Genomic DNA, 25,071 nt, shown 5'->3' with positions numbered 1-25,071 from the left:
CATTTTCAGTAACTGGTGCATCTCATTTATTTTCAGTAATAGGCTAACTCCATGTCAGTCGCCCTAAAACAATTAAATGGTTTATTTCAATTTTTAGATTTGACAGAAATTTGGATTAAGTGATTTTGAAATATATCCGAGTAGCCTACATCACAATTTCAAGTTTTTAAATTCAATATCCAGCTTTTCAGGCCAGCGCATGATAAAAAAAACAAGCTTTTCCGGCTCATTCAATCGTAAAATTGACAGAATTTTTGGTAGGTCTGTACATGAGCTATCTTGTATATAAGTTGATCTAATATATCATTCAAGTTACAATGTAGCTTTTTTGTGTACTGCACCCAAGTTTAAAGTCATTTCTAATGAAAATCATTGCAGTATCCCTCTCATTTCTGTCAACTTGAAAATTTTCATGACTACTCATCATATGGAAGCTATTATAAGAATGCTGAAAAATGAGTTTTTATTGACTATATAATTTTTAAGTTGTGACAGCAATGTATGTTGTAGGCAGAAGTAGGCGATTTGGATAATGTTTAGTTCCTCTTAAAACTAGCGTTCTAAATTTTCGTGTGGACAGTGTTGCGCCAACAATATTTGAATTTGACGCTGTGTATGACTTGATTTTGAAAATTATTATGAGCCTAGTTTTGACCCCTTACCTCATTTTATTGTCAGGTTCAAGAGCTTCTTCTATTCTATCTTTAGGCGTTTAGACGAGGTTGTCTGGTTAAGCTGTTTTATCACCGGCACCATTGCAAGGATTCATTGTAATATTTACCATAAACATGCAGCTGTCCTGGTTGGGTAACTTCTGGGACAAGTGGTGATTTGTAATATACCGGTATTTGTTCTTTTCTGCAGGTACTTTTGCTGTGTTAGCTGTTAGGAATAAATCATTTTTCTTTCACTGTACAAATATAGTCCTTGTTGAATGATCCAGTAATAACTCTTGATGACCATAAACTCCTCTTGGTTGAGTCTTCTTGTCAAAGAAGGGAAGTCATTGTTGTTTGTTGTTGTTTTGAGTATTCATGAATCATGATGTCTCGACTGCTTCGGTAAGTTTACACCAAGCCAATATCATTTTGTACCCGTATGATAGTTTCCATTTAGTTGTTCTTTTTTACTTTTGGTGTCATATTTGCTATCATCATTTTGATTTCTACTTTTTTGAAGAACTAAATGCATCAATTCAATTGTCCGGTCATAGCAGTTCATTCATTGGAAGTTTCAATTCTATGGATGTGTTCTATAAACTTCATTGTTTGGTCACCTTCGTAATCGATTAGCTCTTGGTCCTCATTCTGCTTATATATTTTGATCTGAGCCAAGTCAAGTCACCAAAATATCACGATTTGAGTCATTGGAATCCTGCCATCGTTTCCTTGGAAAAGTATGAACTTTTTCTTTTTTAGTTTCCATTGCCAATGTATTTGTGATTACTTTCACGCATGAAAATCTCATCTTGAACTTGAATGACACAGTTGCCTTTTATAGTAAATAGTTACACACAGCATCGACATTCCGTATAGTATCACAGAAACTGTAGACATGCAATATATAATACTTGTATGGAGAGGCGAGGGGGGTCTGGGGGGCGTAGCCCCCCAGAAGCTGCGTTTATGGATATATGGGCCCCCCCCCTAGAAGTTTCGCCCAGGGCCCCCCCAATCCTAGGGCCACCACTGCTCCTAAATGTAATGAAGTTGATATAATTTGTTTCAAAGCAATGTATGAAAATAACAAATAGATTGCCTTCCAACACTATATATTATGACTGAGATCTTTATTCATAAGCCCATACAGCGAAATTATGAGATTTGATATTCAAAATAGCATCAAGAGTTATCTGCAAAACAAGTCCCAATTTAATAAAACTAAGGTCACATTCGGAATCAGCGCACTTCAGAATCCCCAAAACCACTCTTAGTTTGTCTGCCTAAAGATATGTGTTTACCAGTGTTATACAGGTTATAGATATAATGTTATATAACGATAACCATATTGTGAGAAGAAACAAAACTGGTGATAAATATCAAATGTAAAAACACTCCTTTCGAACTTCAGACTACGAACTCACATCAGCGATATGCAATGCACCCATATATGCGTGCATTACTAACCGAAAGCAACGTTACGCATATTCCATTTCGGAACTCAAGGCATTGTGACTTGAATATTTTTGGTAATTTCTTGACTTCGATTGGATGTGGAGAGGCTCTGATATACCTTGGTGCAAATAGCAGCTTAATTTTGTCAGGTAATTAATCAATCCATGTGGACGCAATTTGTGATATACTCTGGTGGTCTAATGTTGTGTGTAGCATATTCTGGAATACGTCTACAGCGCTATTTAAAAATATGCACAAGAACATTTACTACCTGTAAATAACCAATGACCTAAGTTCGATGACCTCCGGCACGGGCCACTGCTCTAATACTTCGTTTCCACTTGAAACGAGCCTTATTAGTATCATTTGCCCAATTCGTCTCCAATGAAATATACCGATTGCCGATGTATCAATTTACGACTTCACATAAATAAATTAATAAGTTTGATTATGAAATAACGGGTCGACAATTCGAATAAAATGAAGTTCAGAGACCGCATACGATTGTTGCTAGTCAGTCTCACTCTTAATCTAATATTAATGGTTCATTTAAAGAGATTCATGCTCAATATCTGTTTTACCAATCCTGCATTCACACGAGTATGTTCCAATTTAACTGTAACAATCATACCTGATATTTAGATGCGGAAAATGCTCGACGATATGGATATTAGGGATTGTTTGACTGCAGTTTGCATAGACTTCTCCAATATAAGTAAAACCCTGTAATTGTTGATAATATCATAATATAATAAGGGCGGAGAATCGTGGATGACGGTTCATAAGCTGGTATATATCTTTTGTGGGATACGAAGTTCTCTTTCAAAGGGCCGATAAATGTGTATTGGATTTAGCATGCTTACGCGGTATTGATGACCAAAATATTTCCTGCTGCAATAATTAACTGCGAAGGCTACATAATTAGGTATGAACCACCGAAAGGCACAGGCTCGTGTGATCATATATCTTTGAATGGGATCCGCTGTGAGAGCAAACTTATGGCGTAACCAAAACTCATGCCTTGGAAAATCTAAATTTGCGACTCTGAAACCTCATGTATATTCTGGCGGCTACTTGATTGGCGCTATTTCAATCTCAGTGTTTGCTTTTGAGCACTGTATTGTTTATGTGTATGTATTGCACATTTGCACTGATAAACAGGCTATAGTTTATGGAACCGTCGATAACCACTAGAAAGCCAATTACATGACAGACTTATTCTTCATTCGGGCAAACTATTGTCACTTCATCAGATCCATGAATGAATTATCAGAATGGTGTAAGCAATGTTTGTTTCAGGAAAATTCAATACGTATAGTATCAGAATTAGCGACTAAATGACAGGTATTCTTCTGACTTGAGATTTATTTAATGCTCCCCAACCTACAAATACACTTCACAACAGTGTTGGGACGACTCGAGTCAACCTTTTCAAATGACTTGACTTGATTAGAGTTACTATGCAAAAATAATGTGACTTGACTTGACTCGACGTCTAAAAATTTTCGATTCAATTTCAAGTCATCAAGTAATCGGTGCTCCTAAATCGCTGTACATATAGGTAGGGCCTATTTTCGACACGTTGATACGGTCTGAGAGAGCAACTAGTCCAGGGGTCACCAACCTTTTTGCAACCGAGGGCTACTTTTGCGTAATGATTGCAGCGGCGGGCTACTATTTACTCCCGCCGTTTACCCGTACCACACTGAATTTCCGCTTTGATATTCATGGCACTGGGCAGGACTGGACATCATGTTATCTGTTTCTATAGCAGTCATCATCATCATCATTGGTTTATTAGCAATTTTATCAGTTCAATACACCACAAAAAATGCGATACAATGAAAAGACAGGAAGATGTCGAAGCGACAAGGAGTAGTCTATGGAATCTGACACCCACCTTGACCTAGGCGATGTAAAGAGGAGGCATGCACACTGAATGAAAGTAAAGAAGATAGTATAGAAAAAGAAAAGCGACAAGAAATAGGGCGGCATGTCATGGGAAGCGAGATCGATAGGTCAGTCGTGGTCCGGTAATCTTGAGGATGGACTGTATTTATTTAGTAGTAATTGCTTGTATTTCGACTTGAATGTGGACATGCTCGTCGACTGTCGGATGGCCGGTCAGTGGGTCAGTCAGTGGGAAGCCTGGCATTGTATGATATCAACTAGTGCGCTGTACTCTGATATGTAACTTGACACTGCAATTCTGAGTGAGTGTTCCAGATGTGCATTAATTAGGCGTGTTTTGTGTTTGTTTTTGATGAAGTTCATGTCCGAAAAGGCTGATTTACAACGATAAGTTGAACCATAGACGCTTGCAACCTTCATAGCTGCTGCGCATACATCACTGTACTTTTCCGTATCAACAATGCACCAAACGTTTGCTGCAGACTGAGGTGGGGGTCATTTTGCAGTGTTACAATTTCTATCTCCAACTGTTCAGCATCCAGAAATGACAAGATTTCATTATACCTGACAGCAGCAACGATTACAGAAAGTTAGAAACATGGTAAATTAAACTGCGTTGAGTGTAACAGAAACAAGCTGTGCCAAAAGATGCAATACGTAATGGGTATATAGATATTAAAAATCTGCTAGTAGGCTACTTCACGGCTATCTGACTCCGAATAGTAATATTGTCTACTTTGGCATTGTCCTGGTCGTCGAGCTATCGTAACGGAACCCCCCACCATTTCAAGAAGACCGTGGACGGCATTCCGTCATGTCGCCTTTATAGGCAATGCGCCGTATCCTGAATTTCTGGTGATTCTATCACATACATCTATATATTACTAATTGTAATTGAAGATATTTGTAAGTATTTATTTATGTAAGTTACATGTTAGTGTGTTTTAAACAAGAATAGCTGAATAAATCAATCTATATATTTAAAACCTCTCTGGTAATAATCTGACGAATATTGGTAAATGCTGCTATCCGCCTATTTTTACAATGGGCTCGCGGGCTACTCATCTAGTCCTCGCGGGCTACCTGGTGCCCGCGGGCACCGGGTTGGTGACCCCTGAACTAGTCATTCAACGATTGCGAAGCCTGGTTTTACTCAGCATCCATTGGTAAGTCACAAATAAATTGAATACAAACGATGTGATTAGAGCTGACGTTGTCTTAGGTGTAGGTAGACGAGGGACGGGCCGAATCCGGCCCGCGACGTGATTTTGAGCGGCCGCAGACAGTTTCCGGTACATGATAATGTGGCCCGTGGCCACAGTCTGATGCAAGCCTTCCCTACTTGCTTACTACTTCAAATTTGATTGACTGTAGGTTATCCTTTGGCGTGCGATAGTGGATCTTACGCGGAAGTTCGTCAACACGAGAAAGCTTGTATTACCGGCATTTACGCATTAGCTCAACCCTAATAAATTGATATCTTGGCAAATTTGAAAAAATCCAAATTCCTCGTTTATATACAATACATATTTACCAGAGGCGCGGTCAACGAGCTTTCGGAGGAAGAAGGAGCGGAGCTCCGAAAGCTCGTATAATAAATGAAATTATTACGTTGCAAGTCGACGCTAAATAGGGTGTGAAAGCAACCAAGATCCTAATATAACCTATATCGTCTGCTATCGGTTCAAAGAAAAATTTTATAACTAATTCAGCGTACCTATTGACGTGACAGATCTATATAGTGCGCCATCGCGACTCTGTCTGTAGACAAATAGTCGTAAAATGTGCGCATTCGAAGAAGTATCAATTGTGTGCTAGCTAATGGATGTTGGTTCAGTAGAAATAAATATTTATGACCCGTTTATTTCAATCTTAGCTTTTACGACATCACAAATAGAAACACAGCGACAATATCACCGTGATATATTTCAATAAATTAATCAATCAATCATTTATTTGTCAAACCAGCGAAAATCCGGTACAGACCAGGATGACGACGAGGGGCCTAATTGCATCATTGAATCTTGCAATCAAAACAAATGGTTGTTTAAAACACTTTGTTTGAAACATGTTTTGAACAGTGTTTTAAACGAATGCCTTTTTAAAAAAAAAGTGTTTTTTAAGCTGTATAATCATGGCATAATTGTGTAAATAATTTCCAAAAACATGTTGTATGAGCCTACGTAAGATTGCCACCCGATATAGCGGACGTATATCACATGCCAGTGGTCGGTAACCCATCGCTCGCGAGACATATATGACTCTTTTGGGTATAAGATATGGCTCTTTGATAAATATTTAATTTTGTACCTTATTTATCAATAGTGCAGCAACTTGTTGGTAAATTTTCATGACGGCCAGAATAATTATTCTAATGGAAGCATAAACTTGTCTTTGAGAAGTCAAGACAGTGGGGTATCTCGGGTTTAGGGCTCGCTCCACCCTCTTTTCCATATATCAAATTTGAAGTTGCTGTCGCGCCGGCGATTAATAACTCTCGCGAATTCCATATTCACTATCGCGGCCTTTAAATCTCATATTGCACGATATCTTGATTGATCAAAGAGAATGGCTGACATTGTAAGACGATTGCAGGACAATGCAGCTTTCAAATACACATTGTCTTCCTGATCTACGCCGAGAAATATACTGCATTGGAAGTGACATTCACAATTACAAATTCAAATTAAAAACAAAGCCATAGCTATGTAACAATGTGATCTTTCCAGCACCGCCAAGTTACGCCGAATAATTTAGAAGTCGATCAATACTTAGATTTTCGGAATCAGCGCGATAATTACCTTTGATTAATACCACTGATTATAAATTCCAGACGAGAGACAATTCCGAGCGAGATGGTGTAATGGTTATGCGTCCGGCCTCTCGAGCGGTAGGTCGTAGGTTCGATCCCCGGCCGGGTCATACCAAAGACTGGAAAATTGGTATCCGCAGCTATCCTGCTAGGCGCTCAGCAATCACTGATAACATGGAGGAGAAAAAAACGGGGGCGCAGACTAGATGACCTCATGGGGCCGTATCGCAACTCCGTCGTCAAAAGCATCTCGATGGTGCAGGCGAAAAAGAATACCATATCTCTCTCTCTCTCTCTCTCTTTACGATGGGTTTCGCTATCACAGGTGAGGTTTTCCCCATCTGTGCCTCATCTGTACGTTACCTCTCCTTTCGCGCTGCTTCATTTTCGAATAATAAATATGATAATTCTGTGATTTTCGGAATAATGATATTCAAAATCTAGTAATTCATGAACATCGGTAAAAAATACCAATATAGTAATTGAAAGGTTCACAATTTTCCTTCATTGGCCCTAACGACACCTGAAGTACTGCCTTACTTTCCTCTCCTAATACAAAGTCACTTACGTATCACACCCTACAGTGGGTAGCCTATATACTGCTGTAGTGACTACGATCGGCTCCATTTGCGCATATGGACAGAAAATATGGCGCACACTATGAATGACATATATAAGTGCTACCAATATGTCATGTATTTTCAATTGTGACTCCCAAAGAGCAAATTTGGCTTTCGCTCGAAGCAGGTTCCCGACCCCGGTCATATGGGATGGTTGGAACTCTTGTTTCAAACATGTTTCAAACATGCTTGTTTTGAATTAATTTTAACCCTAAACGTAACGCAGAACTCCTATTTGATTCAGTGACACTGTTAGTACGCATGGCATATCTACCATTATGACCACAATAGCAGTTTTGATGGTATTTTCTGCAGCAGTACAAAAGTACTTTCATTGCATTCTTCAATCCAAAATTCAATTGATTCAAATGGTTTTCAGCACCTTTCCCGTACCGCCAAAATCCGCATCATCAATATCAATTACTGTTTCTCCAGTTTGACGAGTTTCATTTTGTCATTGGACACTATATCATGTACGCCTGTTTAAATATGGTGCATATCAATATATATATATATACCAGGTATAAACGCATGACAAAAACTTACAAACACCATGCGCCAGCGATTAAAATGGCATTTGTAAGAAATGATTTTTTTAAAGTTGCGTAGGCCATGACATGTGTAACCGTGATGGATTGGCCGTCACCTGGTGATATTATTTTTATTGTCAAGATCCCCGCTATTATTCAAGGTCTAAAACAGTTCCACCCAGAAAAAACACATACGCAACCCCATTCATGCTGGAGATTATATTCTGCGTCCATGTACATGCATCTGCAGTCTACTTATCAAATTTCGAAGTAACGCAAACTCCCCTAACTTTCTAGGATCTAAACGGTCTGAACTTCAAACGTTTCTGGCAGGTCGCAATCACGAAGACATTTTATTTGAATGGCGAATAAATTATGCGGTCCACATTCGATACATCGAATTTGATAAACATGCGTTCACTGGTATCGTTATTTCGTATCGTTGTGTGAACAAATGGTCGCTGAACGGTAACAGCTACGCTACTAATTGTCACAAAACTTCGTCGTAGTCCGTACTGGGTGTTTCATTTTCATATTTCGATGGCGCCGATCCAATTTCTTCATATATACTGCTCTTCGCGTCCAGTTCATACTCTGGTTATGACTATCATAAGTAAGATGCTGGTAAGTCAGGTAATTCAAGTAAATTTACATACCAGTGTAAACTCCATCACAAGTATCCTCAGTTTCGTCAGTATTGCAACGAAACACTGGTATTACATCTCCATAGCATTCTTCTAATGCAGATATATTTCTAATTCGACCTTCGCAGTTATTATTTCTTCTTCGTAAAATAGCAACTAAACTAACGCCCATCGCAAAGACCACTGTGACGCTAGCGACGCAGAATATGAATTCTTTCGATAAAATCGATCGTTCCGGAGGGTCTGGAAGTAAGGTCCAAAATTACTTTATTATTTAGTAACATATTTACATCATATAGGCTACCGCAGTTTCCGGCAGCAGGCTCCCAGGATTTGCTGCCGGTTGGTAGGGTTTTGATTTTACCGAGACACAGTTTTACTACTGTGGCCTGATTTAAAGTGGAATTAAAGTTTCACAACAAATGGTCAAATAAAACTAAAATCAGGACTAATATTGAAGCCAGTTGCATAAGTAAACAGTCATATGCAGATTCATAGAATAATTATATTTGCTGGCGATTCCCACATCAGAGCACAGTACAATTACCCCATTCACAATGCCCATGGGTGATTTAACAGGAATAAAGATTTGATAGACGCAGCCTCACAGTGCAGAGCTTAGCATTCAATTACCGCTATACATATGCGGTAAATCATCGAGTGCAGAGCAGGGCTCATCAACCGGGCGCATCATACATCCTAGGGCGGGTGGGGGTCGCTAACTCAAAGGGGGTCGCGGCCACTTTTCAAAATTCGTGGCAGATGCGGGCCGCATGATTTCAATATCGAGATAAATATTGGCAACGCAGTCAATTCAACGCTCTGCTCTCTAACATGGGCGACGTGCATGGTTACCACAAAAAAAAACTAATGGTGGTTCTCAACCTTTTTGTCTTCGCGGAGCCCTTTTAGACCGCCAGTAGTTATATAGATCGGTCGTGATGTGGCAGGGGTTCTTATGGGCCCGCTCGCACGCGGCTCGGAAACTCGTATTGGCACGCGGCTCCTTATGTCTTATGGGCCCGCTCGCACGCGGCTATTGCGTCTTATGACCCCTCTCACACGGTAACTCTTTTCAGTATAGCGATCGCTCGCACGCGGCTGGGAAACTCGTGTTGGCATGCGGCTCTTATGTCTTATGGGTGCGTTGGCATGCGGCTATTGCGTCTTGTGGTCGCGCGGTAACCCTTTTCAGTATAGGGATCGGTCGCAAGCGGCTTCGTTGTTGGCATGTCGCACTTCGTGTTGAATATGTATCAAGTAAATAGTCATGTGATTGGTCCTTAGGTAATGTGTATATTCCAAATTACGGCGAGTACGACAATGATATATCATTATTCTTATGGACGCGGCGATGATTCGCACTTTCGGGTATAGGCATCTCTCGATCGGTGTTGAATATGTACGAGTCACCAACAATAACTGCACAAACGGAAACGTGGCTTGTTGTGAGGATTTACGCAGTGCGTGCGACCTATATTTCGAATGACCTGTGCGCTGAATTATTTCCCGTCCAGCCGTGTGCTACTATCGATTATTACACTAGTCCAGTCAGTGTGAAATAGTGTGCTAAATCTAGGAATCAGTCGCATGGTGTTACTTTAGTAATTAGTTTACCACAGAGCCGGCGTAGACGGTGCTACGAAAACCAACAATTTGACGCTTTCTGGTGTTCGCTATATGTTTTGACACTTCGGAACGTGGTTGACTTTAGTTGTATGATAAGAATCATGCGAATATACAAGTAATGTGTCAATTTGTCAACTTGAAATGAAACTTACTACACCACAGCTCAAGTTGATTCGTATTTGAATGTATTGATTCGACCCAACTCATATCCTTTGACAAATCCTATTTACGCGATCTGTTGAATCGAACGTAACCTGAATATTACTGGCGCCAACATTCACCCGCATCGGATCATTCACACATTCCACGCCGCTGTTTTAACATTTATAGAATCAATACCAACTATCTCTAACCCGATAATATTCAATCATTTTGGTAATTTCCCAACTTTAAATCCATTCGCGGGATGTACTAAAGGTAAATCCAAAGAATCCAGAATGAAATATTTGGACTTTGACATTGCGCGAATTGAAATAGGTTTGACAAACATGACTACCAACTTTCACCCAGTCACATTTCGAGATTATACTTTGAAACAATCCTTGAAACTGACAACTCTATTCACGACTGAGTTTTCCGTTTATCAGTTTCAGTAAATACTATCGCGATATTTTAATGTGTTACTACACACAATAGAATCAATCAATGAAATAACACCTGTTGTAAATATTTCTAACTTGACAACCACTTGTGCTTACCGCGATCGACTTGTGACGCGATGAGTTAAATCGGAATATTTCAATCTATTTGTCGAAACCTTGAACAAACTATCAGGTTATTTTTTGTTGCAATCGAGTGAACGGAAATAGTATTACGTCTCAACATTTCAACATCTTCCCATACACAAAAGAGTAAAATACAAAAAACCTTGTCAAGTCAATCGGTTTGTAACTTACCCAACCAAAACAAAAAGTATCCTTACGAAAAGTAGACAAGACTACGCAAGTAATCACTACAACCAACAAACATATCAAGTTCGGTTTTAGGCATATACCACCAACTCGTCTTATTGGAATGTCAGCAACTCTTTACGGTCATAGTTACAACCACATAAACTAATTTACCCTGCCCACACGTCATGATCATTCCTGAAATCAACACAAACTCGACCACTGACTTGAGTTAACCACAAAACGGCATCAAGTTTTTAATCCACTTGTAGCTGACAGATTATTCGAATACATCGATGGAGAATATTATTGAACTCGTCGGTATTGTTACTTCAACAAATTACACCGACTGCGAAAGTTAATATCGAATGCTAAGACTTGATCACATATTTGTTGAACACAGACATGACAAAGAACATGATCGGGATTTTATAAACTAGTCATATTACTTTTCACATCTATCAATATCAGAATACAAGTCATCAAACTTTTTGTTAAATGTAACATAGCACTTTTGGAATCGGATTCGTTATAGTTGTACAAATTGTATTAAACCCAACATCAAAACAAAAGGACTTTTTTAGTTCATTGAAATCAAATCATTCGTCTTCGACTTGTGCTTTTTTAGATTGCCCGCGACAATTCGTTTCGAGTGAGTTGTAACCAAAGTCAAGATATCTTTGTGTCCACAGATATGGAAGATGAATATAGCTAACACAATCACGAATCGACGTTTCATAGTATTTCACAGATGTAATAAACTTGTTAGTGTCACCTATCTAAAAGTACGCACGCGTTCGATTTCCATACCGACTGTTGCGATGTTTAGGATTCACTTACAATAACCACGGGTGAGGATTTAACATCAACGTCGTTACTGGTGGTATTCACAACAGAGAATCGAAACATTACACAGTGTGAAAATATATCTTTGATATCAAAGCATTATCCCAAGTACACGATTAATAGTCAACTCCGTTCACACTTTCTATAGAACGTGCTAAATGTAAAATATCACGAGGTTGCACTCTAAGACTTTGATCATTACAAAAGTAAATTGGAATATGTTTGCTGGATGCATTCAATTCAGCTAGAAATGTCTAGTGCACAACAATCGTAATATCAAGGAAGTACTTGCTATCACTAAACGTGTTTTGTATCGTTGTTCATTTGTAGTATTGATTTAAATTGTTTTTGAACACTCAAATAATAATTCCCGACATGAAACCAAGCCGCTGAAAGTCGTTACCATAACAAAGAAACAATTTGTACGATGTTTGGCAAATGTACCCTATAGTTAGGTGTACTAGAATTATTTGTGTAACACATACACTGACAATGCAATCGAAATTTTTTCCGTTGTCATTCGCTAAAGTAAATGTCATCACAATACTCTGTCACTAAAAGACGTTACTCGGACGTGCTTGAATTCTAGGCATAGTTCTGATTTACCCAACACAAGACCCAAGGACAACCCTAGTTTCAGTCGAACACAGATATCCAAAATATCGCACACTTCGCTATTCCTAAAGCGCAAACACCCGATACAAAATATTACTTGTTGTGTTGTTGCGGCATCATCTTCACAATATCACCCTCAATACAAATGATGTTTATGTGTAACATGCTATTGATTTGAATCACACCCACCTGACGGAAGAGGATTTACTCAATCTTTACAAAATGGATATTGACCAACATCACATCGCCGGATTGTATCTGTTTTGCTGGATACGAGTTATGTTAGTTTAACAGTAAACAAATTTCACCCTCTTGGATTATGAACTCAATGCGTTAGCAGTCATTCAATATTTTGTTTGTGTCAACTAGTTACTTGGTATGTTACTCCACAACTCTTACAAAAGTACGAAGGATATTAACATCACACTAAGTAATTAACTTTACTCGATATTCGCGCATTACGAAACTAAAGAATGGTTGGTTAGACTCTACAAACTGTTTCGATATCACAAGACCTTTATTGTCTGAATGGGTGTTCATGTATCTTAATAATCGAATAGTTCAACACAGAACTAGTACTAACAGAAACATCAGAGTTGTTTACACAAAAGTTTGTATGTGTACAGTATGCGAATACCATGTGTAAGTCCAGCACAATTGCGGTATCCATCCGAGTTTAGTTAACACAAATTTATTACAACGGACCCACGTAAACTTTCGTGAAAGAAAAGCATACTCACTTCCGGATGGTTCTATCAATTCCATAACAATAAATCAGCTACTCCAACAAAAGAGTACATATGTTTTCTAGTCGCGGTCCCTAAATCATACACACGAAACAATCTACTTTTGCTAACGAAAAGTGCTGAGTCATCACATAATCACCCTCACAACAAAACAGCTAGTAGATATTATCATTCAAAATATTCCTAACCCTTTACACACCAGTGACAAATCATACAACGAATATGTTTTGTGGGTCGAATTGTTGTTCAGTGTCAAGTCTACCTGTTGAAACTTACATTAAAACAACACAGTCACAATTCAATTAAAACCACGAATCTATTTTCATTTCGTCACATACAGAAAAATAAATTTTCTTTCCCCAACACATACTTGTAACCAATCGCTTTCATTAAACACACAACTTCATAAAAGTATTTACTTTCTACAACATAGACATTCCGATGTAGTCAAGAAATATTTTTATTAATCAAAATCTTCGACTTCTGTTTACGGTGTTAGTGTGTGCATGTCATACACGTGGGGCCCGTATTAAAATGGACACGACACAACTGAATGTAAATAGATAGAAGTCTATCGCATAGATTTACATGTGGTCTTCGCTACGGTTTCAAAAAAACGAATCATCTCTTTTGCATTGATCTAGACCGAGCAAGTTAGTTAATGACCATGATTATGTTTGTCATATGCGAATGATAGGGTTACTGTCAAATCTACATACAACAACCTTGTGGCACTCATAATAGCAATTTCATTCTCTCCCTTCGTAGTCATATACCCCCAACTCGGCTTTTTTGTTCATCGACAGCTGCGTTTAACAAGACCAACGACACTGAACCCACGACGTTTACCTATGTAAAATTACCACTTTCACTTGGCAGTCCGTCGTTTACCTGGCTAAACATATCATTTTCACTTGGAAATCTATATTTCCCAGAGTAAGAAACCTTTTTCACTTGGAAATCTATTTTTTTCCTGGGTAACAAACCTTTTTCACTTGGAAAGATATTTTTTCCCCGGGTAACAAACCTTTTTCGCTTGGAAATATATTTTTCCCTGGGTTACAAACCTTTTTCACTTGGTGGTCCGTCGTTTACCTGAGTAAAAATATCATTTTCCTTTGGGGATCTGGCGTTTACCCAGTGTAACAATACATTTTCTCTTGGTCATCTAGCTTTTCCTAGAGTAACAAAACCATTTTCATTTTGAAATCTGACAAACACACCTGACAATTTGATATTTTTTATATTGTTACAACGGATAGCGACAAAATATACACCAACAACAACTCCAATACATTTGTGTAATCGCATATTCACTTGTGCTGATGCAACCCATCAAAATCATCGGTTACCCACATGCAATGTGCTGTTGTACATCGACGTTTATGTTTTTGGAAAATTGGACAATAGGCTTCGATAGTTCTGTGATGTCCGGGCTCGTGCTTTGGATTTTCCAGAGTCAAAATGTCTGAATAAAACACCTCCTTGACGATGGTTGGTATGTGGATAACGGTGTTCGGAAAACGGTTGGATTTATGTCACCCATCGCGATAACAATTCCAGGTCGAGTTTTCCCCCGCGTGTTTACTATATTGTGTCTTTATTGGTCATGTATGTCTCGACATTCAGTTTGAAATCGGAAACCCTGATAATGTATGTAAGCGGATCCGGATATCAACTCTGAATCGAACAATATTCAAAGTAAACATGTTACACCCTGTGTTTCCACGAAAAAATACCATCCAGACATACGTCGCGCTTGTTTGCCCACATCAGTATACGCGTAAATGGAGGTGTGTGACATTGCATGCAATGTGTTGGTATACAAACATCGATCCACAGACATTATCATAGCCGGTAGTTTTGATGTAGATCGAATGTCATCACACCCGATAACAATGTCATACCAATAAGCCACATTGCAATGACTCTGAGTCAATCTGAAGCATGACATACAGACACACAAACATGGAACCGTAACATGGGTTATTCGCACGACGGTGAAAGTGAACTATACAGCATATACCAATAGAGCGTTCACAGTCGAATATGTGAACCACGCACAATCACATACCCTGGTTTTTGTTGGATATGTACGAAACCAATAAATCGATACATTTCTGTTCCTTCTACGTCAATAATACAAGCGTCATTCCAATGCATCGCTCGAATGTAAGGTTCGTCGGGTGTAAAATAACACCAAAGTGTGCTTTCCGTGTTTTATTATTTCCACCGACGCTTCTTGTCTGTGTCGTAACACTATGGTGCGGGGAGTTGAAAAACGGTGGATTGTGAAACGGATTGACATGACCAACAGAATCGACGTCAATAGACTTGTGACGATGTCGTTTCAAAATGATACCGATCTCTTGTGGCGACGACCGTTTCGAAATGTCACCGGACGAACTGGACCCTTACGATGATGTGTTTTATGATTGCGTGTGAAATCGCGAGGTAGTGTTCTATTGTGGTGTACGATTGCAGTCTTCATTCCACAGAAACACACCTTATTGGATCACAGTATCAGTCCGAGATTTGCACGATATTTATCTGGAGTCGTTATGTGGGAGTAGCGACATCCATGCATCGTGACTGAAAGCCTGATCGCAATCATTTCGAGCACCCGTGATTCGATCGTTCACCTTGGTCAAACGCTGCAGTCTCAGCAGAAAACTTCGGTGTCGACAGCACGATGGATATTGACCGATGTATCCAATTGGTCTGGGTGGTCTGTCCGGAGATAGGGCCATGACTATCTTGTAATGTTACAACACGATAACACCATCGAGTAAATCAGTGAACGGTGCCGAAATATCGATGTAATAGCGCGGACTCAGAGTCATTGCAATGTGGCTTATTGGTATGACATTGTTATCGGGTGTGATGACATTCGATCTACATCAAAACTACCGGCTGTGATAATGTCTGTGGATCGATGTTTGTATACCAACACATTGCATGCAATGTCACACACCTCCATTTACGCGTATACTGATGTGGGCAAACAAGCGCGACGTATGTCTGGATGGTATTTTTTCGTGGAAACACAGGGTGTAACATGTTTACTTTGAATATTGTTCGATTCAGAGTTGATATCCGGATCCGCTTACATACATTATCAGGGTTTCCGATTTCAAACTGAATGTCGAGACATACATGACCAATAAAGACACAATATAGTAAACACGTGGGGGAAAACTCGACCTGGAATTGTTATCGCGATGGGTGACATAAATCCAACCGTTTTCCGAACACCGTTATTCACATGCCAACCATCGTCAAGGAGGTGTTTTATTCAGACATTTTGACTCTGGAAAATCCAAAGCACGAGCCCGGACATCACAGAACTATCGAAGCCTATTGTCCAATTTTCCAAAAACATAAACGTCGATGTACAACAGCACATTGCATGTGGGTAACCGATGATTTTGATGGGTTGCATCAGCACAAGTGAATATGCGATTACACAAATGTATTGGAGTTGTTGTTGGTGTATATTTTGTCGCTATCCGTTGTAACAATATACAAAAATATCAAATTGTCAGGTGTGTTTGTCAGATTTCAAAATGAAAATGGTTTTGTTACTCTAGGAAAAGCTAGATGACCAAGAGAAAATGTATTGTTACACTGGGTAAACGCCAGATCCCCAAAGGAAAATGATATTTTTACTCAGGTAAACGACGGACCACCAAGTGAAAAAGGTTTGTAACCCAGGGAAAAATATATTTCCAAGCGAAAAAGGTTTGTTACCCGGGGAAAAAATATCTTTCCAAGTGAAAAAGGTTTGTTACCCAGGAAAAAAATAGATTTCCAAGTGAAAAAGGTTTCTTACTCTGAGAAATATAGATTTCCAAGTGAAAATGATATGTTTAGCCAGGTAAACGACGGACTGCCAAGTGAAAGTGGTAATTTTACATAGGTAAACGTCGTGGGTTCAGTGTCGTTGGTCTTGTTAAACGCAGCTGTCGATGAACAAAAAAGCCGAGTTGGGGGTATATGACTACGAAGGGAGAGAATGAAATTGCTATTATGAGTGCCACAAGGTTGTTGTATGTAGATTTGACAGTAACCCTATCATTCGCATATGACAAACATAATCATGGTCATTAACTAACTTGCTCGGTCTAGATCAATGCAAAAGAGATGATTCGTTTTTTTGAAACCGTAGCGAAGACCACATGTAAATCTATGCGATAGACTTCTATCTATTTACATTCAGTTGTGTCGTGTCCATTTTAATACGGGCCCCACGTGTATGACATGCACACACTAACACCGTAAACAGAAGTCGAAGATTTTGATTAATAAAAATATTTCTTGACTACATCGGAATGTCTATGTTGTAGAAAGTAAATACTTTTATGAAGTTGTGTGTTTAATGAAAGCGATTGGTTACAAGTATGTGTTGGGGAAAGAAAATTTATTTTTCTGTATGTGACGAAATGAAAATAGATTCGTGGTTTTAATTGAATTGTGACTGTGTTGTTTTAATGTAAGTTTCAACAGGTAGACTTGACACTGAACAACAATTCGACCCACAAAACATATTCGTTGTATGATTTGTCACTGGTGTGTAAAGGGTTAGGAATATTTTGAATGATAATATCTACTAGCTGTTTTGTTGTGAGGGTGATTATGTGATGACTCAGCACTTTTCGTTAGCAAAAGTAGATTGTTTCGTGTGTATGATTTAGGGACCGCGACTAGAAAACATATGTACTCTTTTGTTGGAGTAGCTGATTTATTGTTATGGAATTGATAGAACCATCCGGAAGTGAGTATGCTTTTCTTTCACGAAAGTTTACGTGGGTCCGTTGTAATAAATTTGTGTTAACTAAACTCGGATGGATACCGCAATTGTGCTGGACTTACACATGGTATTCGCATACTGTACACATACAAACTTTTGTGTAAACAACTCTGATGTTTCCGTTAGTACTAGTTCTGTGTTGAACTATTCGATTATTAAGATACATGAACACCCATTCAGACAATAAAGGTCTCGTGATATCGAAACAGTTTGTAGAGTCTAACCAACCATTCTTTAGTTTCGTAATGCGCGAATATCGAGTAAAGTTAATTACTTAGTGTGATGTTAATATCCTTCGTACTTTTGTAAGAGTTGTGGAGTAACATACCAAGTAACTAGTTGACACAAACAAAATATTGAATGACTGCTAACGCATTGAGTTCATAATCCAAGAGGGTGAAATTTGTTTACTGTTAAACTAACATAACTCGTATCCAGCAAAACAGATACAATCCGGCGATGTGATGTTGGTCAATATCCATTTTGTAAAGATTGAGTAAATCCTCTTCCGTCAGGTGGGTGTGATTCAAATCAATAGCATGTTACACATAAACATCATTTGTATTGAGGGTGATATTGTGAAGATGATGCCGCAACAACACAACAAGTAATATTTTGTATCGGGTGTTTGCGCTTTAGGAATAGCGAAGTGTGCGATATTTTGGATATCTGTGTTCGACTGAAACTAGGGTTGTCCTTGGGTCTTGTGTTGGGTAAATCAGAACTATGCCTAGAATTCAAGCACGTCCGAGTAACGTCTTTTAGTGACAGAGTATTGTGATGACATTTACTTTAGCGAATGACAACGGAAAAAATTTCGATTGCATTGTCGGTGTATGTGTTACACAAATAATTCTAGTACACCTAACTATAGGGTACATTTACCAAACATCGTACAAATTGTTTCTTTGTTATGGTAACGACTTTCAGCGGCTTGGTTTCATGTCGGGAATTATTATTTGAGTGTTCAAAAACAATTTAAATCAATACTACAAATGAACAACGATACAAAACACGTTTAGTGATAGCAAGTACTTCCTTGATATTACGATTGTTGTGCACTAGACATTTCTAGCTGAATTGAATGCATCCAGCAAACATATTCCAATTTACTTTTGTAATGATCAAAGTCTTAGAGTGCAACCTCGTGATATTTTACATTTAGCACGTTCTATAGAAAGTGTGAACGGAGTTGACTATTAATCGTGTACTTGGGATAATGCTTTGATATCAAAGATATATTTTCACACTGTGTAATGTTTCGATTCTCTGTTGTGAATACCACCAGTAACGACGTTGATGTTAAATCCTCACCCGTGGTTATTGTAAGTGAATCCTAAACATCGCAACAGTCGGTATGGAAATCGAACGCGTGCGTACTTTTAGATAGGTGACACTAACAAGTTTATTACATCTGTGAAATACTATGAAACGTCGATTCGTGATTGTGTTAGCTATATTCATCTTCCATATCTGTGGACACAAAGATATCTTGACTTTGGTTACAACTCACTCGAAACGAATTGTCGCGGGCAATCTAAAAAAGCACAAGTCGAAGACGAATGATTTGATTTCAATGAACTAAAAAAGTCCTTTTGTTTTGATGTTGGGTTTAATACAATTTGTACGACTATAACGAATCCGATTCCAAAAGTGCTATGTTACATTTAACAAAAAGTTTGATGACTTGTATTCTGATATTGATAGATGTGAAAAGTAATATGACTAGTTTATAAAATCCCGATCATGTTCTTTGTCATGTCTGTGTTCAACAAATATGTGATCAAGTCTTAGCATTCGATATTAACTTTCGCAGTCGGTGTAATTTGTTGAAGTAACAATACCGACGAGTTCAATAATATTCTCCATCGATGTATTCGAATAATCTGTCAGCTACAAGTGGATTAAAAACTTGATGCCGTTTTGTGGTTAACTCAAGTCAGTGGTCGAGTTTGTGTTGATTTCAGGAATGATCATGACGTGTGGGCAGGGTAAATTAGTTTATGTGGTTGTAACTATGACCGTAAAGAGTTGCTGACATTCCAATAAGACGAGTTGGTGGTATATGCCTAAAACCGAACTTGATATGTTTGTTGGTTGTAGTGATTACTTGCGTAGTCTTGTCTACTTTTCGTAAGGATACTTTTTGTTTTGGTTGGGTAAGTTACAAACCGATTGACTTGACAAGGTTTTTTGTATTTTACTCTTTTGTGTATGGGAAGATGTTGAAATGTTGAGACGTAATACTATTTCCGTTCACTCGATTGCAACAAAAAATAACCTGATAGTTTGTTCAAGGTTTCGACAAATAGATTGAAATATTCCGATTTAACTCATCGCGTCACAAGTCGATCGCGGTAAGCACAAGTGGTTGTCAAGTTAGAAATATTTACAACAGGTGTTATTTCATTGATTGATTCTATTGTGTGTAGTAACACATTAAAATATCGCGATAGTATTTACTGAAACTGATAAACGGAAAACTCAGTCGTGAATAGAGTTGTCAGTTTCAAGGATTGTTTCAAAGTATAATCTCGAAATGTGACTGGGTGAAAGTTGGTAGTCATGTTTGTCAAACCTATTTCAATTCGCGCAATGTCAAAGTCCAAATATTTCATTCTGGATTCTTTGGATTTACCTTTAGTACATCCCGCGAATGGATTTAAAGTTGGGAAATTACCAAAATGATTGAATATTATCGGGTTAGAGATAGTTGGTATTGATTCTATAAATGTTAAAACAGCGGCGTGGAATGTGTGAATGATCCGATGCGGGTGAATGTTGGCGCCAGTAATATTCAGGTTACGTTCGATTCAACAGATCGCGTAAATAGGATTTGTCAAAGGATATGAGTTGGGTCGAATCAATACATTCAAATACGAATCAACTTGAGCTGTGGTGTAGTAAGTTTCATTTCAAGTTGACAAATTGACACATTACTTTTATATTCGCATGATTCTTATCATACAACTAAAGTCAACCACGTTCCGAAGTGTCAAAACATATAGCAAACACCAGAAAGCGTCAAATTGTTGGTTTTCGTATCACCGTCTACGCCGGCTCTGTGGTAAATTAATTACTAAAATAACACCATGCGACTGATTCCTAGATTTAGCACACTATTTCACACTGACTGGACTAGTGTAATAATCGATAGTAGCACACGGCTGGACGGGAAATAATTCAGCGCACAGGTCATTCGAAATATAGGTCGCACGCACTGCGTAAATCCTCACTACAAGCCACGTTTCCGTTTGTGCGGTTATTGTTGGTGACTCGTACATATTCAACACCGATCGAGAGATGCCTATACCCGAAAGTGCGAATCATCGCCGCGTCCATAAGAATAACGATATATCATTGTCGTACTCGCCGTAATTTGGAATATACACATTACCTAAGGACCAATCACATGACTATTTACTTGATACATATTCAACACGAAGTACGACATGCCAACAACGAAGCCGCTTGCGACCGATCCCTATACTGAAAAGGGTTACCGCGCGACCACAAGACGCAATAGCCGCATGCCAACGCACCCATAAGACATAAGAGCCGCATGCCAACACGAGTTTCCCAGCCGCGTGCGAGCGATCGCTATACTGAAAAGAGTTACCGTGTGAGAGGGGTCATAAGACGCAATAGCCGCGTGCGAGCGGGCCCATAAGACATAAGGAGCCGCGTGCCAATACGAGTTTCCCAGGCGCGTGCGAGCGGGCCCATAAGAACCCCTGCCACATCACGACCGATCTATATAACTACTACCGCCACCGTCACCAGTCTTACGCAAATATTACCCGCAGACTGGGGAAGCGAGTGGCGCAGTTGGTCACGACACCAATGGTTACTGGTTCGAGTCTCGACTCTGCCGTGTTTTTATGTGTCGGAGGTATCTGGGCTCCTCATCGCCGATCCCGCTCTAAATGCAGCGCCTTGAAAATCCCAGCGGAAGAGAGAGCCGAACTCTTGAAAGATGGCAGCTACAAGTACCGTGTTGGGCGCAAATAACCATATCAGCGATATGCGCCAATGTCGTGATTAAAACAAACAATACCCGTAGGCTGTTAATCAAAGGAAACAGTGATTGTTCGTGAAAATATCATAATACTATCTATGTAGAGATTGGTTGGACTTTTAATATTTCAAAACGAATCCTGAAACTGCATTTCATACGTGGTCGTGTCTTGAAAATTCGCGCTGTCGATCTGATATGATCTCTTCAATCCAGTTTCACAAATATATGTGGTGGTGAATGTGATAATAACGCGTAACGCTTTCGACGATACATTTTATCATGATCGCAACAAATATGGCATCACAATTGAGAAACATAGTTGGTAATGAACATAAAACGTCTAGCCTGGTAATTTTTACCTATCAGCTCACCTTGATGTTATAATTACAATACCAAACATTATTATTATTATCCTCTTTATTCACAGTAAACTGATAAATACCAACATAATCCGAGGAGCAACCTGTCCCTAAGCGAAAATGGCGAGATTGGAGTAAATTTTTGAAATTTCAGTAATACAGTCAAAATGTTTTTCCTATGCAATACACGAAGAGGTCGGATTACAGAATTGTCGTAGATGAAGAATTAGCACGGGTTGCAGAACGCAGGTCAAAATGATTGAAAATTAGGAATCAAAATAACAAAAATTATGCTCTGATCCATGCGCACAAGTGTATTATTATTATTAATCATGAGTTTTAAGTGTTGCCTGTTGCCGTTTCCGGCCTTGTGCGGCACGGACAAATGTGCGATCTAGAATTCTGCTTCTACTATGCGTATGGTTGCATTTAAAACAAATGGCTGTTTAACACATGTCTTAAACATTGTTTTAAACAATAGTGTTCTTATGTTGTAAAATTATGCCATAATTGTGTAAATACTTTTTAAAAAACATGTTGTATGAGTCGGTTCAACAATTATAGTGCTAAGATATTTTGTCAAAGGAGCTATATTTACCCTACATTTTCAATTGTCAAGGTAAATCCATTAAACAAGGGCCTTGTTGTAAACATGTTTGTTTTAGATTTATTTTTGTTTAAAATGCAACCCTATCTATACGTGTAAAAATTAAAGCAATCTATCACACGATATCACAAACTCGGCAACAGGGGTTAATAGCTCAGACAGGACTAAGAGGTTATAATTTGTGAATTAAATGTTGCGAGTAAGACAGGATTCAATGAGATAGGAACGCTGAAAATCATTCCTTGAACAGTTGAGAAGAAAATGGTCGACAATTTCGGTGATATTGCAATGTTTAGAGCTGAGTATCTGAATATCCTATTCTACATAAATTAGCTTTAAGCCTACAGCGACCGGAGCGAGGACGAAACATTATGGCCTAAATCCCCAACAAAACACCTACAGCGAAATGTCAATATCAGTAGGCTATTGACAATTCAGTGAATAAATGAGTTTGCACAGCAGGATATTTCATCTCAGACGACCATTCTGTTGACGCGAGTCCTGAGGTTTTACCAGTAATGAAGCGAATCTGCCTCGTGATTTTCCTAATTGAAAAATAATACAAATTAGGTTATCAACCATTTTGTAAATTTTGAGGTTTCGTAGAACCCCTGAAAATTCTTCGTGGACCGTAAATGACGGGTACTGATCCGTTCATATTAATTTATATTCGAGGTGGCCTAAGTCGCGAATGTATTTATTTTCAATTTCATGTTACTTTTCCCGTGATGCATTGATGAATTAAATACTAGAAACCCAACTGGTAAAAAATGACGCGCGTCGCGCTTCAATTAGGCATTTTACTTTGTTATTGTCCGTAAGCAAGACCGATCAATGCAAAAGCCGGTATTGGTCTATGTCAGGCCTGGGCAAAGTGTGGCCCGCGAAAGATTGCTTGGAATTCAAAACATAAAACTTTCTGTGTCAAATGATCAGGAAATTCGTTTACTTTGAAGCCTGTTTATTAATATGCCACGAATACGCTGCCTATGTACCTGGCATGCATAATCCAGATTCAAAATAAAAGGAATGTGGCAAAGTATGAGTAGCAATTGAAGTCGCAGGAAATCAATCCTTCCATATAGTTTAGTTTGAACCTTCCTTGCTGAAATTGTCACATTACGCATTATTACGGTATGTGTTTCAATTTGTGACGCGATTTGTTTCCCAATCCCTAATTCTTAAAACAAATCAATCAGTGCTCGCGATTACTATATGACCCATCATATCTATCACCCATAAAGGATTAACAGGCATGCCAAAAAAAGCTGAAAACTGAAATTCAAAGAAGGTTTAGGTTTATAATTTGGAGCACTAAATAGTCGCATACTGGAGTCAGTGGTAAACCAATCCTTCCAGTTTTTCCCGATCATGTCGCCGAGAAAATAAGCATTGTGCTGTTGCATATACTTTTCAATGTAGGGGTTCTCGAACTGGGAGAGGTGGAAGCATCAGAAGGGTGGCGCGAAGCCTAGGATTATTAAAAAAAATTCACGGTCCGTGCGATATACCCCCGGCTTGTGGTTGTTGCTCTGTATATTGTCCGACTTTGATGTTTCACAATTCTCTCATCAACAGCACTAATCTTCCCTGCCATCAAACTATCCGTTGGGATTGCTAGCATTCTGGTGGCACTTTTTATTAATTTGTGATATCACGATAAGTGGGCACGAAATTGTTCACCATCATAAAGAGCGGCGTGCCTAAAAAGTTTGAGAACCACTGTTTTAGAGTCTTAATGGAAGAACTTGGATAGGGGTTTGAAAGAGCTAAATGTATCATGCTTAACATTGTTTCGAATCATGACAGCTAATAGATATTTTTCAATTACCCGTCACTTTCTCATTACCTAATACCAACACATTCACTGAGCAGCATTTATTACCAATGTCATTTAGAAATAAAATTAAAATACGCTGG

The 25,071-nt window shown here is 38.7% G+C and overlaps 1 protein-coding gene and 1 long non-coding RNA gene across 4 annotated transcripts in view; one reads left to right on the top strand and one right to left on the bottom strand.

Annotated features, from left to right (window-relative positions):
* Positions 1-25,071, top strand: part of LOC145445880 (uncharacterized) — a 139,939-nt gene that overhangs the window by 95,058 nt on the left and 19,810 nt on the right. The gene's annotated exons all lie outside the window — the stretch shown is intronic.
* The window catches only part of LOC145445864 (uncharacterized), a 42,000-nt gene continuing 25,239 nt past the window's right edge, over positions 8,311-25,071 (bottom strand). For 2 of the 3 annotated variants that reach the window (XM_080324020.1, XM_080324022.1), the window contains exons 5-6: positions 8,644-8,874; positions 8,311-8,581 (exon numbers count right to left, since the gene is read on the bottom strand). In XM_080324020.1, coding sequence (XP_080180146.1) covers positions 8,478-8,581; positions 8,644-8,874 — 335 coding nt within the window. In that variant the 3' untranslated portion in view covers positions 8,311-8,477. Of the gene's footprint in view, positions 8,592-8,643; positions 8,875-25,071 lie in introns of all 3 variants that reach the window. The other variant, XM_080324021.1, reaches the window with a different exon arrangement.

The sequence above is a fragment of the Botryllus schlosseri genome, chromosome 9 (assembly GCF_051294905.1).
Source record: "Botryllus schlosseri isolate E-star chromosome 9, Bs_hap1, whole genome shotgun sequence".
Lineage (NCBI taxonomy): Eukaryota > Metazoa > Chordata > Ascidiacea > Stolidobranchia > Styelidae > Botryllus > Botryllus schlosseri.
The sequence above is the reverse complement of the archived record's forward strand: the minus strand, read 5'-3'. Positions and strand labels throughout refer to the sequence as shown.